This window comes from Enhydra lutris, unplaced genomic scaffold, assembly GCF_002288905.1.
Source record: "Enhydra lutris kenyoni isolate GAN:26980312 unplaced genomic scaffold, ASM228890v2 scaffoldscaffold15, whole genome shotgun sequence".
Lineage (NCBI taxonomy): Eukaryota > Metazoa > Chordata > Mammalia > Carnivora > Mustelidae > Enhydra > Enhydra lutris.
In genome coordinates, this window is record NW_019154099.1 from 51,237,509 (window position 1) to 51,253,907 (window position 16,399).

The window sequence follows — 16,399 nt, forward strand, 5'->3', positions numbered from 1 at the left end:
CCAATATTCACTACCGGAAAATGAGCAATGTTGTTTTTAATACAGGTGTGGTACAGAATGTTTAATTACAGCAGGGCAGAGATTCTAGTTAAATAAAATTAAAAACCTTTATTTTTCCAAATATAAAATTACTAAATTAATGTCTCAAAAGAAAATATAACATGGTGAAAGCTTTAAAATTACACCACTATTCACCACAGGATTTATGATTTACTGATGACACACTCCAACACTTTGGCAAAAGGATGAAATTTTTTTTAAACAGTTTATAAACCTAACATAGCAAAGACTGTGTACATCTCCATATTGCACTTCTTTATGTACAAGGATAAAACAGAAAGGTCAAGTGTGTTGCATATGCGAAGAGCGGAACAAGTCTGTCACAACTGAACTTAATGCAGAAGCTGATGTGAGGAGATTAAAAATGTAGAAATGTCATATGTGTATGTACAGAATGCGGAGACTGTATGGACAGAGTATGTACATAACTATATACTGTACTACTTTTAAATTTTTAGCATAGTTTTGTGTATTAATAGAGGCCTTTGGTTCTAAACTGCTTGACTAGTTTTAAGCTCACACAGTTTCCTAAGCTTCCATATTCTTTTAAATGCAAGTAGGTGAGTATAAAAGCACTAACCCTCCTTGGCTCACTGGTACAAAAGTTACAACGGTCCGTTCCCTTAGGTCATCAAAAACTAGTCACAAAAATAGTTCTTGTATTCAACCCGAATGTGCCACAGGAAAAAAAAATATGTTCAAGATTTTCCAGTTTTGCCTAGAGGTGGACGTTACTCCAGCCTCCATTTTAGCGCTACTGTCCCTGCTAAGTACATTCCAGAACACTTGTTTACTCCAGGCCATTTATTTTAATACTACTTTGTAAGGAAGAATAAAATTTCACTCCAGCTTAAGAGAGTCCACCAACACCTCTGTTAAGATAGAATGAAAACTTTGAATATTGCCAGCAAGATTTAAAAAAATATGTGTACCCTCCTATGACTCCTCTAGAAAATCTGCTACGAAATAACACAGTTCTTGATTTCCTTTCTCTCCCATTCCCCTTCACGTCTCCTTGCGCTCGGTCATCCCCATGTTTTGCATGAGCCCAGTGATTAGCTTTGGAGATCATCCTGAATTTGCAAATGACAAAGCAAATCCCCACAGGTGATCCATGAGGCAAAGTCACACAACTGAGGACGAGCTGGTCATCCCATGAACCATGGTGCTTGTTGGAGTCCCACTGATGGCATTGAAGATGTGAAGGGAATTCGGTAAGACGCTCGTCTTCTCCTCCAGCGGGCAAATCTTGAGGCATAGAAACACAACATTACCCAGGTGTCATGCCCCTAACGACATTTCTCAATGACAACATTTATTCATTCCCTGATGGTCACTGCTCCCCTGAATGATGGCGCTTTGTGGAGGCACTGTGTCAGCTCAACTAGCAAATGGCCTTTGTCAGATCAGGATCACACAGAGAAAGTCAAGCACGACAGGTTTTGTTTCCTTTACAAATCAGTGAATGGAGCCTTCTAGACTCACCTTCTTGACTCGGCAGATTATAAGGCAGTGAAGCCTGTCTTACACATACTTGGCAGGGACACGACCTAGTCCTGTCCCTTGGAAAAGTCTTTTTAAAAAATGAATCCTGAGCATCTGTTTCTCTACTGGTTCCTTTTCTCAGGGCTTTATGGACTTCCATCCTGGGAAGGAGTGAGCAGCTGCCCGTCTGACCCGGAACAAGTCTCTCTTCACATTCGGTAATGCAGGGGAGAATTCTAAGGGCAAGACTTGACCTACCGCCAGGCGGCAACTGAGAAGAACATAAATGTTCAGAGGCTCCCCTGGAAAATCCCAAAGCAAGTCTACTCCAGGTCATAACCCTTTTTTGCTTGAGGGTTCAAAAGAGTATACTCTTCCTAGTTGTTGAGATAATGGAAAGTTCAAGGTGCAGTTTCTTAGAGTACAGCCCTGTGTTAAATGTCCAAATAACATGGGAGTTTACGTCCACATTATCAGTCCGTATGTTTTTCCTACTTTCATCTCTTCTGGTGCCAAACGCTGACACCGACTGATCAAACTCCGTTACACAGGAACCTGCAAGCTCTGTGGAAAAGACCCCGAGCTTTCTCCAAACACTTGCTTCCACGAGACCATCCCTTTCTGCTTAATTATTCATACATTTCTTTCTTTCATCATTTCCATTTTTTTCTACTTTCCTAAAGGTCCAGAAGAGGGTGGCTCCTTTTGCACACACACTGTCCTTATGCCAACGTCTACAGTTGTTCAAACACAGTCCTAACTTTATGTAAGGCAGTCTACTGAGGTTCCGAAAAATAGAATTGAAAAATGACATTACCATCCCATCTGATTGTGTCAGCATGGAGGAGGGAAAAAAGCACACAAGTGAGAGCTTAGACATTTACATTAGTTTCCCATGACAGAAATGTCCTAACTAGACTACCACATGATATGTTAACTGACACAAGTGGGCCTGGCTTCCATTTGCAAGACTGAGAGACCATTATGAGGGAACAGACAAAAGTCGTTACATATGATGGAGGTGCTAACGTTGCTTATTAAGACTGGCACCATGACTCGGAGGTCATCGCTGTGGTTGATGGAAAATGGACCTCTGAGAAAGCAATGCTGTGGCAGTTGCTCTCTGACATTCAGTCGGCTGCCCAGCCAGCTGTCCCCTCTGACTACTGAGCCCACATAAGTAATCCTACTGGAAGGAACCCCTACAGGAAGGTGATAGCAGCAACGTAACTGGGAAGGATGCCCATCATGACAGAAGCAGCCGTGAAGAATCCACTGGGGCACCCAGGTCAGCTGTAAATAGCCAAAACCTGAACAACTCTATTTTTTGAAGTGGCAAAAGTCATTTAATGCAACAGAATATTCCTTAAACTGGGCTGGTAAATCCTGGTCTTTCAAAGGATTGGGTGAATGAAAAAATTTCTAGGAACACTACGGGTATTTCTTGCGAGAGCTTTGTTTTGTTTTAAACGAGGTTAGTGTGGGGAGGGACAGAGCTTTGAACCATGGCCAACTCTGAGCGAGACAAAAGGGAGGTGGGCGCTGTCCTCCTCTGGTCATATTGGCTGGTATCAGGTGGGTGAATTGTTAGCTGTTCCCCCAAGTAACCTGTGTTCAGAAAGTAGCAGCAGATAGCATGCTACCTTCTTCTTCAAATATCAAATTTCTAGAAGGTTTAGGCCATCACAGGGTGTATCCGAGACCCCAACTAATGTGTGCTTGCTCAAAATGAGAACCCTAGCACGGCACCTACCTGCTCATGCATGATTTCAGAAAGCTCTTTTGCCATCTCCCTGTAGTTGGCCTTCATTTCTTCCTGGTACTCTAACTGGTCTTCTTTGATCAGACGCTCATTTATTGCTAAGGCTTGACCACAAGCTTCCACAAATTGCCTAAAATGGTGTGAGAGAGGGAAATAAAGATAAGTTGAGGACACAGAGTGAGTCCAACTGGTAGTATCTTTTTCTTGAATGAGCACAGAAATGACTGATATTTGATGAGAGAAAGACATTTCCAGTGCGCTTTACCTGAAAACTTCTTTAAGCAGCTTTACTTTGTTGTCTGGGTATCTTTTTGTGTTTGTGTCATCTAAGAAAGCTCGGGCATATGCTAGTGGGCCTGCGTTGACCTAGATAAAGAACAAATATTTAAAATGATGTTATAATAAAAATGACCATTATCACTGATTTGGTTTCAGTCAGCAGGTTCTAAAAATGCCATTTGAGTTAGTCATGATCCGTGTCCTCCAGGAACGGACAGCCCAACGAGGAAACCATGGACAAAGCTTATGTTGTTCTATGTCATTTGATTTTATCAACTCAGACATCATCAGGGCACTTGAGATGATGGCTCATTTTATGAAGGAAGAAGCCAAGTTTGGAAAACAGAACCATCTGTTCAAGGTTGAACATCCAATAAATAAAAGATCAGAGCCCAAGTCTTCCAACTGGTATTTGTGCTACTCTACATTGAACTAACATCGATCTGGTGAGTTTAGTGAAAAGCCAAAGAATATAGTATATTTTTGGTTTTTAAAAACCAACCATTTGCCTCTGTGAACTGTGTAGACGGCCATGAGCAAACTGCCTTGCTACCTTCAAATGAAGTAACCATGTGAAATGGGCTGAATGCCAAAGATTAGGGGCCTCTAACAACAGGGGGAGTGAACCAGAACCCTGCATCTCTCAATCAGCCAAGAAAAGTTCTCTGAAGTTGGGCAGGTTAGGACACATGAGAATGTGGAGAGCAGGAAGGTTAATTAGACCCACTGGGTGGGAAGAAGAAAGTCCCAGGCCTCTGAGACAGTGTGAGAAACAACCTGACCATGTGATTACTGCATCATTTTTCCTGGGAGGTGTGGTGGGCTCAGAAGGTAAGTTAAGTAGGGCGGGCTGTCTATCTGCTCTGTCACTGTTGGCGAAGGAGCTGGGCTGCAGTTCTGATCCACGGTGGACAGGACTTGCACAGCAACGGCAGGAGAACCAGAGACAGGGAGACAGAGGGCCACAGTGGTGGGAAGTGGGCCCTCAGAGACAGGAGCAACTAGCTAACCCTTAAAGGCAACCGCAGGTGTCATCCGCAGGCAACTGCAGGTGTTGTGTGGGGAACTACATTAATGACCTGGGCAATGACCAATTATCCAAAATGACACAATCTACTCAATTTTAAGGATACGTAAAGAAGAAAGTTGATAAGACTTCCTAAGGTCTAACGAAGCAAGATCTTGGAGAATAGAGTCGCACAAGCCACTTGATAGCTCTGTCTTACAGAAGAGCAACCCCAGCAAGGCTCTTGGTGAAAGAATTACAGAAATACAAAAATAAAACGGTAAAGTTAATTTCCTCCAGCTGCAACTTTGTTGTTATCTTGGTGGGTACACATGTACAAAAATCTCCTCATCATGGGGTAATCATCTTTGCTTTTTAAGATGACTGGGTGTTTATATATATTTTTAAGAATTATTTGTTTGACAGAGAGCGTGCATATGCGTATGTGCGGGGGCGGGGGAGGACAGAGAAAGGAGAGAGAAATTCACACTCCTCATGGAGTGCAGAGCCTGCAGTGGGGCTTGATCTCAAGATCCTGAGATCAGACCTGAGCCGAAGCCAAGAGTCAGACGCTCAGTCAGCTGCGCCACCCAGGCACCCTGATGATTGGGTATTTATAAAGCTCTGAGGCTACTGTCAAATGGCAGGGCACATTTTGCCCTTTAGAAAGCTCAACCTGTCCACGCACACCCTTTACTGGCGCCCACACCCCTCTGCTGGTGTTCTGATAGAGGCTGGATGTTCCCGGGCTATGTTACTGAGTGAACGGTTTTGTTTTTTAACTGCAGAAAATTGTGATCTCTGACCCCATTATGTAATCACTCATATTGCTGGAATATTTATCAAATTCACCTGATAACTTATTTTGGCACTTAAGTCTTTCAGGTCATAAGGGAAGAGATTCAAACATCTGTAATTACTTCTGTGGTGAAGGGTATTTAGAAAACGTTAGGCAACAACCCAGTGTGGATTTGATAAAAAGGTGACAAGAACTCATTCCAAAAAATGAACCAAAAACCCCCTAAAGCTTAGCTATTACAATCCAAATGCAACTTTCATAAATGTACCCCTTTTTTCCCCCAAAGATTTTATTTATTTACTTGAGAGAAAGAGAGGGAGAGAGAGCATGAAGAGGGGAGAGGGTCAGAGGGAGAAGCAGACTCCCCACTGAGTAGAGAGCCCAATGTGGGACTCAATCCTGGAACTCCAGGATCATGACCTGAGCTGAAGGCAGTCGCTTAACCAACTGAGCCACCCAGGCACCCAAATGCACCCTTTCTGAAAGAGAAAAGAATTAGCTATGAAAATATGTGTGTGTGTATGTGTGTGTGTGTGCGCGCGCATGTGTGTGTGTGTGTGTAATATATGCTAAAATTATTTATATATACTTAAAATCAATAAAGTCAAGAAGCATACTAATCACTGTAAAGAGGTGATTTAACATTTACCAATTTCCTAGGAAAACACGTAAGTAAGATACCCTTTAAAAACCAGTAACTTTGAAGTATTATATACAAACCAAAAGGTATATATGAGAGCATAGCTTGTTAAATTTTCACAGTTGAACATATATGTATAGTCAGTACTTAGAACAAAAATGATCTTTTCCATAAATGGTGCACATTGCTGGACAGCTATATGGAAAAAAATGTATCTTGCCGTTATCTGTTACCACATACAAAAATCCATTCTGGATGGATTGCAAATCAATATAGGAATGCCAAACAAAAGAAGTAAATATAGAACATTTTCGAGACAGACTTAAGAACCAAGTTCTTACAGAGGACACAAAAATGCTACCACTTAAGGAAAAAGTAATTAATTGAGTTATATTAAAATAAAGAATTTCTGTAAATCAGAAATTAAGAGAGTGAAACTTAAGGTACTTTTCCAGATTATAAATTCATAGAAACCAAAAAACAACAGTTTTATAAGGAAACCTACAGCTTCTTTATATTTAGAAGAGTCTTAATGCTTCTGGTTAGGCCACTCGAATTCCCCAAACCGAAAAAACTGAAAAAAATGGGGGGAAAAAAAAGGTTCATATGGAGAGCTGTCTCAGGGCCCTAGCAGACAGCTCAGGGGGCGCTCTCTCTACAAGTGGAGTTAGGTGGGGGCCCTAGTTTACCGCCCTCCTCTGGTATCAGGAGAAACTGCACAGATCCTGGAAGGTAAGCGGGATCACCAGGTAAGCAGAGAAGCTACACTCAACCTGGCTGGACTTGAAATTGACCAAGGTCCAGATTAGCCTTGGCACCTGCTGCCCTGGGTTTGCTGTGTCCAGTGCTCGGCTCACCTGAACGCTCACGCTGCCCTGCAGTTTGAGCTGCAATTTGATCATGTCCACCTCAGCTGAGGAGCACAGCTGCCGGAACTCGGCCACCTTCTTGCTCATCTCGTCAATGGCCACTTCGATGGGGTTCAGGTCGGTGTGGTGCTGGTACATGACGGGGATCCTCTTCTTCACGTAAGGGAAGCAGTGTATTGCTGTGGAGGAATGGGTCCCAGAATCATTCCGCAGCTCGCACCATCTTTACAGTTACTGAGGTAGAAATACTCAGTAGTCTCATGTTAGAGGTAAGGAACCCAAAGCTTGCCCAAGGCAGAGGCCAGGATTTTGTGGGACCAGAATACTATTTTCCTTTATCACCGCATATGTTTAATGATAGGCTGGATCTTATGACGTCAAAAGAGCTGGGTCCTTGTTAAGCTTTAATGTGAGAAGTGTGTGTTTGAAGAAATCACTTTATCATTACGTGGTCAATTTTCTTAACCATAAATGCTTTCCCTTCCTTGGAAGCTGTGAGATCTGAAAGAGCTAGTATGTAAAAGATGGCTTGGAAGATATAAAGAACAGTACACCATTCTGAGATCTCACAGAACAGATTTTAAGCCCAGAAAATTGCTCCATAAACATATCCTTGAGAACATTCATTTCTCTATAGAACTTTGAATCCCATGCTTGAGTTTGCACAAATCAGAGAAATCCACAAAAAAGACCAAGTGAGACTATATTTCCCAGCAAAGAATTTTAGGAACCAGAATCTCACAAACTACTGAAGTCACACTATGATAAAGATATTCTGAAACATAAAGAATAAAAAACAGAGATAAAAACATTTACTATTTCTTATAGTTTTTTTGCTACAAGAAAGCCAATCAGTATTGTTTTCATTTATCATAACAAGCTATCAGAACGTATCAACACCAAACAGTTTAAAAATGAAGAGAAAAACAGCCAGTTTCTAATTTGGGTCTGTTTCAATTTCTAACTTGTTGCTTTACATGATGTATAAATATCTATAGTACCTTTATTTAATATATGTTTATGAATAGACATAAATCTATATGCTTAACAGCTTAGTTTAGTTTTTAATGAGCAAAGGTAAGATAGGAGCGTTATGTTCGGACCACTGCTCTTTACTAAGTGGCTGGGAGAGTTTACGTAGAAAGGACAAAATGAGAAAACAGGGCCAGCACCATGGAGCACAGAGTTCAGATAGACCATCTGGAGTCTAGAAAAGCCGGAGGTGTTCAGCCTGCCGTAGCCTGAACTGTCACACTCTTACAGGCCTGTTCCAGTCCCTAAGTGTTTCTGTTTTTTTTAACCAATCCAAGGCCAAAGGTCTTGTCTCCTATTTCCTTTGCAGTCCTTGTAGATAGTTTTGAGTGGCAGCCACTGGGATTGATAACCCCCCTTGAACCTAACACTTCTCTGGTAGTGTGACAAGAACCGGGTGTTGCCACTTTCCGCCAGGGAGCAGGGAGATGTGGACAGAAAGTGCTTTACAGATGAGCGCAACTGCAGTGGGTTTGTACCAAGTCCCATGGAAGTGTTTCAGGAGGCTAACGGCCATGTCAAATCACAGAATTTCTGAGGGCTGTGTTGTGACAACGGCACTGCTTACGAGAGAAAAACAAATTCCAAGGATATTTGTGAGCTGTCCGTGGACTATATGGATTTCACTCAGCGTGAAAGTCCTGAGTCTTGCGATGGTAACTGGAGACGTAGAGGAGCAAAGCAGAGTATGATAACACAGAAAACGCAGCGCCTGTGCCTGAGCCCAGCAGGCCTGTGCAGCTGGGTCGCCCCCTGCCTTCCTTGCTGGCCCCATCTTCCCACTCTCCCTCAGAGTCATTCAGTTCCAGCCACGCCGGCCCGCTGGTTGTCCCCTGAATGTGCTGCATACAAGCACCCGCGCCATTGGCCTTGGCCCTGACAGCTCCTTCTCTCTCCAGATGTTTGCATGATCTACCCCCTCACCTCCTTCAAGTCTGGATTGAGTGTCGCCTCCCCAGTTTACGCCATTTAAACTGCCACCCTCCCCAGTCAACCTCGCATGTCTGATCTCCTTTTGCGTTTGTCTAGAACACACATTCACTTCCAGTACAGGAATGTTTACTGCTTGTTGTCTGTCTCCTCCTCCTGGAAGGTAAACTGCAGAGATCTCTGTTTTGTCACTATGGCAGGCTGGAACACTGCCAGCGCCCCATACATTTGTTGAATTAATGAGTGTGTTACTGCCCAAGTGGCTAAATGAAAGAACGAAGTGGCCTGGAAGGTGGCAAATTCGAGGACTGACTGGGTGGGAGGATGGGGAAGAGGTGGCTGAGAGGGGTGGGTGCCTCTACAGTCTGGTGAGACTGAGTAGAACATGAAGAGCCGGACAATACCCGGACAATCCCTCCTGGGATTCTTGACAGGATTTGGAAGACTCTGGAATAGTGAGTGACTGGGAAGAATGTCCACAGCAGGAATTCTGTAGGAGGGGATCAAGCTGGGAGGCAGGCTCAGAAAGGTACAGCAAAGGGGCCTGCAGGGTGATCACTAGGTTTTGCAAATGATCCCGCAATTCCAGCAGACTGACCAATCCAGGGAAGTGAGCCTCTGCCGGGTTCAGAGGGCAGGGAGGGCCAGGGCTCCCCTACAACTTGGACGGTCAAAGGTTGGTTTGAAGCAAAGCAATGGAATTAAGAACCTAAAGAAATAATAACATAAGGGAAAACTCTCAAGTTCAAAGTCTTCAGAATATACTGGTGTATCTTTACTGAAAGTTGATATAGAGCTTACGTGCTAAAGATTTTATTTATATCTTTATTTAGAGAGAGTGAGCTTGAGCAAGCTGGGGGGAAGGCAGAGGGAGAAGGAGACTCCCAAGAAGACTCCCTGCTGGGCGTGAAGCCCGACGTAGGGCTCGATCTCATGACCCTGAGATCACAACCTGAGCCAAAATCAAGAGTTAGACACTCAACTGACTGAGCCGCCCAGGCACCCCTAGCTTATGTGTTTTTAGTGTTTAGTACCATTTAGTACCATTTTTTCCTAACCCATTCTTTAAATCTTTATGATGCCCAACCATGCTTGTGATATTTTGAGATCTTTCAGGACAAAAACTATACTTTTTGGGGTGTTTTGTTGTACTGTCAACCCCTCTGGCGCAGCAGCAGCCTCAAAAGGCAAGGGGCTCAAAGGCAGCTAAGATCCAGCACAATCCAACAAAACAGAGTACATTCTTTCCCCCCCGGTATAATTTACAAAGTTCTTTAACACAAGATGGATAGCGTAACCCTCATTTTACAGGTGAGGGAACTGAGGCACGGGGAGCGGGTAAGTGACTTGCCCAAGATCCCACGGCTGAGCACCGACCCGGATCTGCAGGCCCCCGGCCCGGGCTCTATTCCGCCCACACGTTCTCATCCTCACAGCTGAGCCGACAACCCAGGGGGCTCCTTCACCTCTCTCTGCAGTGCTCAGATTCTGTATCTCCTCCTTCCTGGAAGGCAGGGAGCTTGGCTCTTGTTCAGCCACTCAAAAATATTTCTGTGACCAGATGGTCAACCGTAACCCTGAAGGGAATCTGGCCAGGAAACACCCTATGGTAATAACTGTTTATAGATCAGTAACGCTACCTGAGCGGACTCATGCGAATAAAAAAATCCTCACCCTGACTCATCAGCGAACTTGGCGTATCTGAAGCAGCAGCGCGTAGTTTGCGCCAGAATCCCCTAGCGGGGGCGGGGCTTGTTCAACAGGGCCCACACCCAGAGTTTCGGATTCAGTGGGGCTGGGCGGGGCACGAGAATCTGCATGTCTCGGAAGTTCCTGGGTGATGCTGATGCTGCGGGTCCGGGACCAGTGTGATAAGCGCTGACTTAGTCAGGACAGCTGGAGAGATAAACAGCCGAAGCCAGCAAAATGGCTCCCCCGAGAAACGGAGCTGTCCTAAGAAGAAGAAATCTGCAACTGTGCCCATTAGGAAACATTCACTTCCAGCTGGGGAGGGGTTACCCCTGTCGAGGACAGCGCTGTTTGTGTTTTACAGGTTGTCTTTACTGTAAAAGCAGGAGTAGGGGCTCTTTAAGAATGGAGGCTTTCTGTTTTTTATTTTAACTTTTATCTCAGTTCCTTCCTAGGAAGGGTAGAGGATTCCCCAATACACTGTTCTGAGCTATTTCACGATAAGTCATCGTCTTTCTATGGTAATAGCTTTACTGAGATACAAATTCACCCACTCCAAGTGTCCAAATCAGTGGACAGAGCAGAGGCCCATGTGAAATGCGGCATCTTAACGGTGCTCTCTGCACTCAGCATCACAGGGTTCCGTCTTAGTGACCCGCCGGACCACCCTGCAACATTGACTTCAGGACAAGCGACAGGGACCTTCCTGGTTGAGCTTAATGACCGCTCTTTGAAACACTGGGTGTAGACATACCTGGCTTTCTGAGCAGGCCTCCTCACTGATTTTTTCTGTTTTTTTTTTTTTAGAGTCAAGAAAGTATTTTCTTTTAGGTTATCCCTGTTATGCTGCTGACCCTAACCCACAAGTGGGTGGGTCAGGCTCCCCCAAAGAAGGTAAAAATGATGCCCAAGATGATTCTACACCGCCAGGAACTGGGAAATGATGCAAAACACATTTCTGAGGTTGGGTTCTCGATGGCTACACAGTGTCCAAGAATCTATGAAAACTCAGTCATAGCCCAGCGGAGAGCCTCGGAAGGCAGTGAGCTTCCTGGCAGTGGAGGCATTCAAGCTGAGGTTGGCCAGCCACTCTTGGAGATGAAGTGGAAGGGCTCCAGACTCATATCCCATTTATTCACTCAGCCTACAATCCCTGAGCAGGTTCGTGCTGGGACCTGTGAGATAAAGATACACAAGGGGTCCCTTCCTGTGAGGGAGACACAGAACTGTGTGCAGGGGCTCTTGGGACCCTGGGCCTAGAGAGGTCTAGAGCGGGGTCCACATGGGTTTCAGAAGGAGTCTGTAAATCACCTCAAGACCTGTGCATATTACTCGGAGGAGATAAGGTCCATTATTTTCACCAGATTCTAAAAAGGGTCAGTGACTTGACTCTGTATATGAACTTCTGCTCTAGTCAAAGAAGGAGGTGCTAACAGGTAAGTAGAAAAGTGTCAGGAGTCCTCCGAAGTAAGCACGAGATAAATATTAAACTGAAATGGACACGGGAAAGTTAACGAAGCTCGAAGGGCCCTTCATTCTAGAAGCTTCTGGATCCCTTGTGAAGAGCTCTTCACCTTGGTGTCCAGGCTCATGTCTGGACACGATTCTTCAAGGAAGAAGCCGGGGAACCGTACCTGTCAGGATGGTGCGCCGTTTGCACTGCTCCTCCACCCCGCCCTGCCTCTTCCCCGTCTGAGTGAAGGGCATCTCGAACATGAAGCGGCGAATGTTATGGGATCTCTCAAACTCCGTCTTCCTTTCCTGCAATTCTTTCTCATCAAAGAATGGAATCACATGAGTCACCTGGATGTATGCGTACTTGGAATCCAGATCCTTAGGGTTGACCTTTAAATGAATAAACAAAATGGGAGATTGGTACTACTTGAAAGACTCCTTCCAAGCATCCCAAAGCTTGTCTTTCCACTTTTTATTAATAGAAGATTTGGAGGGGCACCTGAGGGGCTCAGTCGGTGAAATGTCCGACTCTTGATTTTGGCTCAGGTCATGATCTCAGGGTTGCAGGATTGAGCCCCCCCCCCCCCCCCCCCCCCCCCCCCCCCTGGCTGGGCTCCCCCCCACACTACTCAGCAGGAAATCTGCTTGTCCCCGTCCCTCTGCCCCTTCCTGCGCTCACACACGCACACACGTGCTCTCAAGTAAATACATAAATAAAATCTTTTAAAATAAAGAAATAAAAGATCTGGAAAAATTTAGAAAAGCTGGAATAGTACAACAAACAGCCACATACCCACCACTTAGAACAACTGCTCATGCTTTGTTCCAAACACACACACGCATACACACAGGTGGACGGATACTTACACATACACACGTAGACATTTTGTTTTAGCTGAACCATTTCAAAGTAAGTGGTATCCATGATGCCACTTCAGCCAGCATCTCCTAAACATGAGGACATTCTCCCCCATGACCATAATATATTATACCTAGTAAAATTAACTTAACCCATAATATCACTCAGTACGCACTCCGTTAAAGTTCCTCAAATGTGGCTCTTTGTGTTTGAAGCAGAATCTAGTCGATGATCATATTTAATCTAGAATTCTCCACCTCTTTTTCATGACACTGAATTTTTTTAAGACATCATGCTAGTGAATGACTTCCCTGCGTGGATTTTTCTGCTGGGTTCCTGAACTGTAGTTTTATATGTGTTTATTTTAGTAATAATGTTTAACACCTAGAGCCTCAAATTATAATTAATCTGTAGAGAGATTAGATGTAAACAGATGTGGATGAATTACTTTAATACACATACAGACTAATCTGAGACTCATCTAACTGTAAGTTTAGCTCCTGTTTGACTCTGCACATAAATGCTTTTAGAACTGCATTGCTAACGTCTGGGACGCCCCAGAACACGAAACACAGGCATTTCCCATACAAGCACAACAGGTAATTTATTAGGGAGACAAATCAATTTTGCACATATGAATCGTATTTAAGCTTGCAGAGCAATAAAAAGGGGTCTGACAGAAATGACTGCAGAGAATTTGGAGACAGTTCTGGAACTGGGGCCAACAAACGAATGAGGTTTTGTGGGTCTCAAGTTACCAGGCACCACTGTCCTCTCAACGGGGATGTGTGTGAAGAAAAATGAGAAATAGGTGCAAATGTGCCTAAAACTTTGGAATTTAAGAAAATCAAAAAGTCATGAGTTATTACTTCTATTTTAGAAACAGCCATCTGGCCAATTCCTGTAACTATACTCAAACCTAGAAATGTAACTCTCCTCAGCAGAACCAATTTAAAAGCAATGGAAACCACGTGCTTGCCTATTTTTTCAGGGGTATTTCCCTAGACTTCATTTCCAAAGTTGTAGGTCCATGTCAATATCAGCAGGAAGAGCAGAGGATTGGTGTCTGGGGGCAGAAGAACACATGAGAACCCTGAGATGAGGTTACAATGTTAAAGCCACAGTTTGACCTGGACAAAGATTTCGGTTTCAGAGGAAAAAAAGGCAATCGGATATGAGTAATTTGGTCTAAGAAAAAAGGAGGTCTTCATAAGATCATGTTGAGGTTTCTGGTTAAAAACAGACCAACAGTGTGTGTTTATCCCTTTCCTTCGTGCAACTCTGTTCAAATGCAGTACAGAATTAACCTGTGAGGAGCAAGGAAGGAGGAGAGAAGACAGCAGTGGATGAGAGCATTTACTGAATTTCTAGAAGGCACTTGCACGGAGGTGTGCTACCTAACCTGGCGGAGTCCCTGTTTTCCCATGCAGGTGGGACAAAGAAGAGTCCTGAGGAAAACAGCACTCAGTCATGATAGAAGTTCTAGTCTAAGTTCCCACACAGAGGGGTAACCAGTGAGTCAGAGCCCCTCTCAGAAGCCTGCTGCTATGGACTAACCCTCTATCCTCCCACCAAATTCTCAGAGTGAAATCTTAACCTTCAATGCGATGGTACTGACAGGTGGGAGGTGATTAGGTCATGAGGGTGATGCCCCCAGGAGTGGGATTCATGCCCTTATATTAGGGGCCCCAAAGAGCTTCCTCACCCCTTCTACCATGTGAGGACACAGTGAGAGGAGACGGTTGTCTGTGAACCAGGAAGAAGCAGCTCACCAGGCACAGAATCTGCTGGTGCCTTTTCTTGGACTTCCCAACCACAGCAACTATGAGCAATTTTTGTTGTTTATAAGCTGCCCAGTCTCTGGTGTTTGTTACAGCTGCCTGAATGGACTGATGTCTAGAAAGACCAGCAACAGGATTAGGGTGACTGGGGAGGGAGTAAGGTGGAAACCAAGACGAGTGGCCAAAGTCTATTTGGAGTGGCCAAACTCCAAGGTTCCCTTCCCTCATCCCCTCCCAAGACAGAAGAGGGCTGCCCCTTGGAGAAACTGGTCTGGGAAAAGTCTAAGTGGGTTTACCAGTCTCAGCAGAAAGCAGGGGCAAAGGTACAGAGCAGAACACAGGGCAGGCAGGTCAAAGCTTGCAGACCGAACATGGGACCTTCAACCCTTGCTCAGGTCCTGCATCCGGAATCCAGAATTACCTGTTTCCTTGTCCCTCATCTACCAGTTGGGCAGGAAACTGGAAGATGTTTCCCTGGAGAAAAAAAGGGCCTCAAGGAAACAGATTTCAGAGACTAGGATTTCCAAAGCAGGGCTCAGGATGGAAAATGAACTAGGGATTCCCCAAAGGGGTGAATTTAGAAGGATGTAGAGCTTATCACTGCTGGAAACTGAGCAGGAAGACATTTTTGTTTGCTTAATATTTAATATTTATTTATTTACATTATTTTAATTTTATTTCTTTTAAAGATTTATTTATTTTAGAGACAGGGAGTACATGTGTACATGCATGAGCTGGGGGCGGGGGGCAGAGGGAGAAAATCTTCAAGCCAACTCCCCACTGAGCACAAAGGCCCACACAGGGCTTGATCTCATGACCCAGGAGATCATCATCGGAACCAAAACCAGGAGTCAGATGTCTAACCAACTGAGCTAACCAGGTGCCCCAATTTTTATTATTTTTAAACTGAAGTGTAACTGACACACAATATTACATTAGTTTCAGGTGTACAACATGGTGATTCAACATTTCTATACGTTAAGCCGTGCTCCCCACAAATGCAGCTACCATCTGTCATCACGCGACACTATTACAGTAGCACTGACCACGTTCCTGGCGCTGTGCTTCTAACCGGAAGCCTGCATCTCCTACTCCCCTTCAGCCATTTTGCCCATCGCTCCGCCCCCTTCCCTCCTGGCAACCACTGGTTTGTTCTCTGTATTTATAGTCGGATTCTGCTTTGTGTTTGTTTATTCATTTGTTTGACTTTTCATTTAGCAGGAGGACATTTTTAAGGCAAAAAACAGGAGATCTATCTCAGCCTGAATTTCAGGAAACAAAGGGATACCCAACTTCCTGGAGATGTCCCGAAGACAGTGGAACACATAAAAATACAGAGAAACGTATAATTTCAGAAAAGGTCTTCCTAAGAGCAATACAGCAGAGGACACCCGCTTTAAACAGACATCCTAGATCTCATTCCTACAAACATGCTGGCTAGTTAGTTCCTTCCTTGGTCTGTCCATCAGTCTGTCCATCTGTCCATCATCATGCTGAAAGTGGTATATCCTTTCAGACGTTACTTTGTAAAAGGTATTTTTTGTTTTAAAATATTTTATTTATTTATTTGCCAGAGAGGGAGAGAGAGAGAGTGCACGAGCACTAGCAGGGGGAGCGGTAGGCAGAGGGAGATGCAGACTCCCCACCGAGCAAGAAGCCTGACGTGGGACTCAATCCTAGCACCCTAGGATCATAATCAGAGCCGAAGGCAGATGCTTACCTGACTGAGACACCTAGGCATCCTGTAAAAAAA

The 16,399-nt window shown here is 44.4% G+C and overlaps 1 protein-coding gene across 8 annotated transcripts in view; it reads right to left on the minus strand.

Annotated features, from left to right (window-relative positions):
- Nucleotides 1-509: 509 nt before the first annotated feature.
- Nucleotides 510-16,399, minus strand: part of LOC111147102 (dedicator of cytokinesis 9) — a 277,848-nt gene continuing 261,958 nt past the window's right edge. For 7 of the 8 annotated variants that reach the window (XM_022502995.1, XM_022502993.1, XM_022502988.1 and 4 more), the window contains 5 exons: nucleotides 12,186-12,396; nucleotides 6,889-7,079; nucleotides 3,573-3,673; nucleotides 3,299-3,437; nucleotides 510-1,308 (listed from right to left, as the gene is read on the minus strand). In XM_022502995.1, the coding sequence (XP_022358703.1) occupies nucleotides 1,186-1,308; nucleotides 3,299-3,437; nucleotides 3,573-3,673; nucleotides 6,889-7,079; nucleotides 12,186-12,396 (765 nt within the window). In that variant the 3' untranslated portion in view covers nucleotides 510-1,185. The other variant, XM_022502994.1, reaches the window with a different exon arrangement.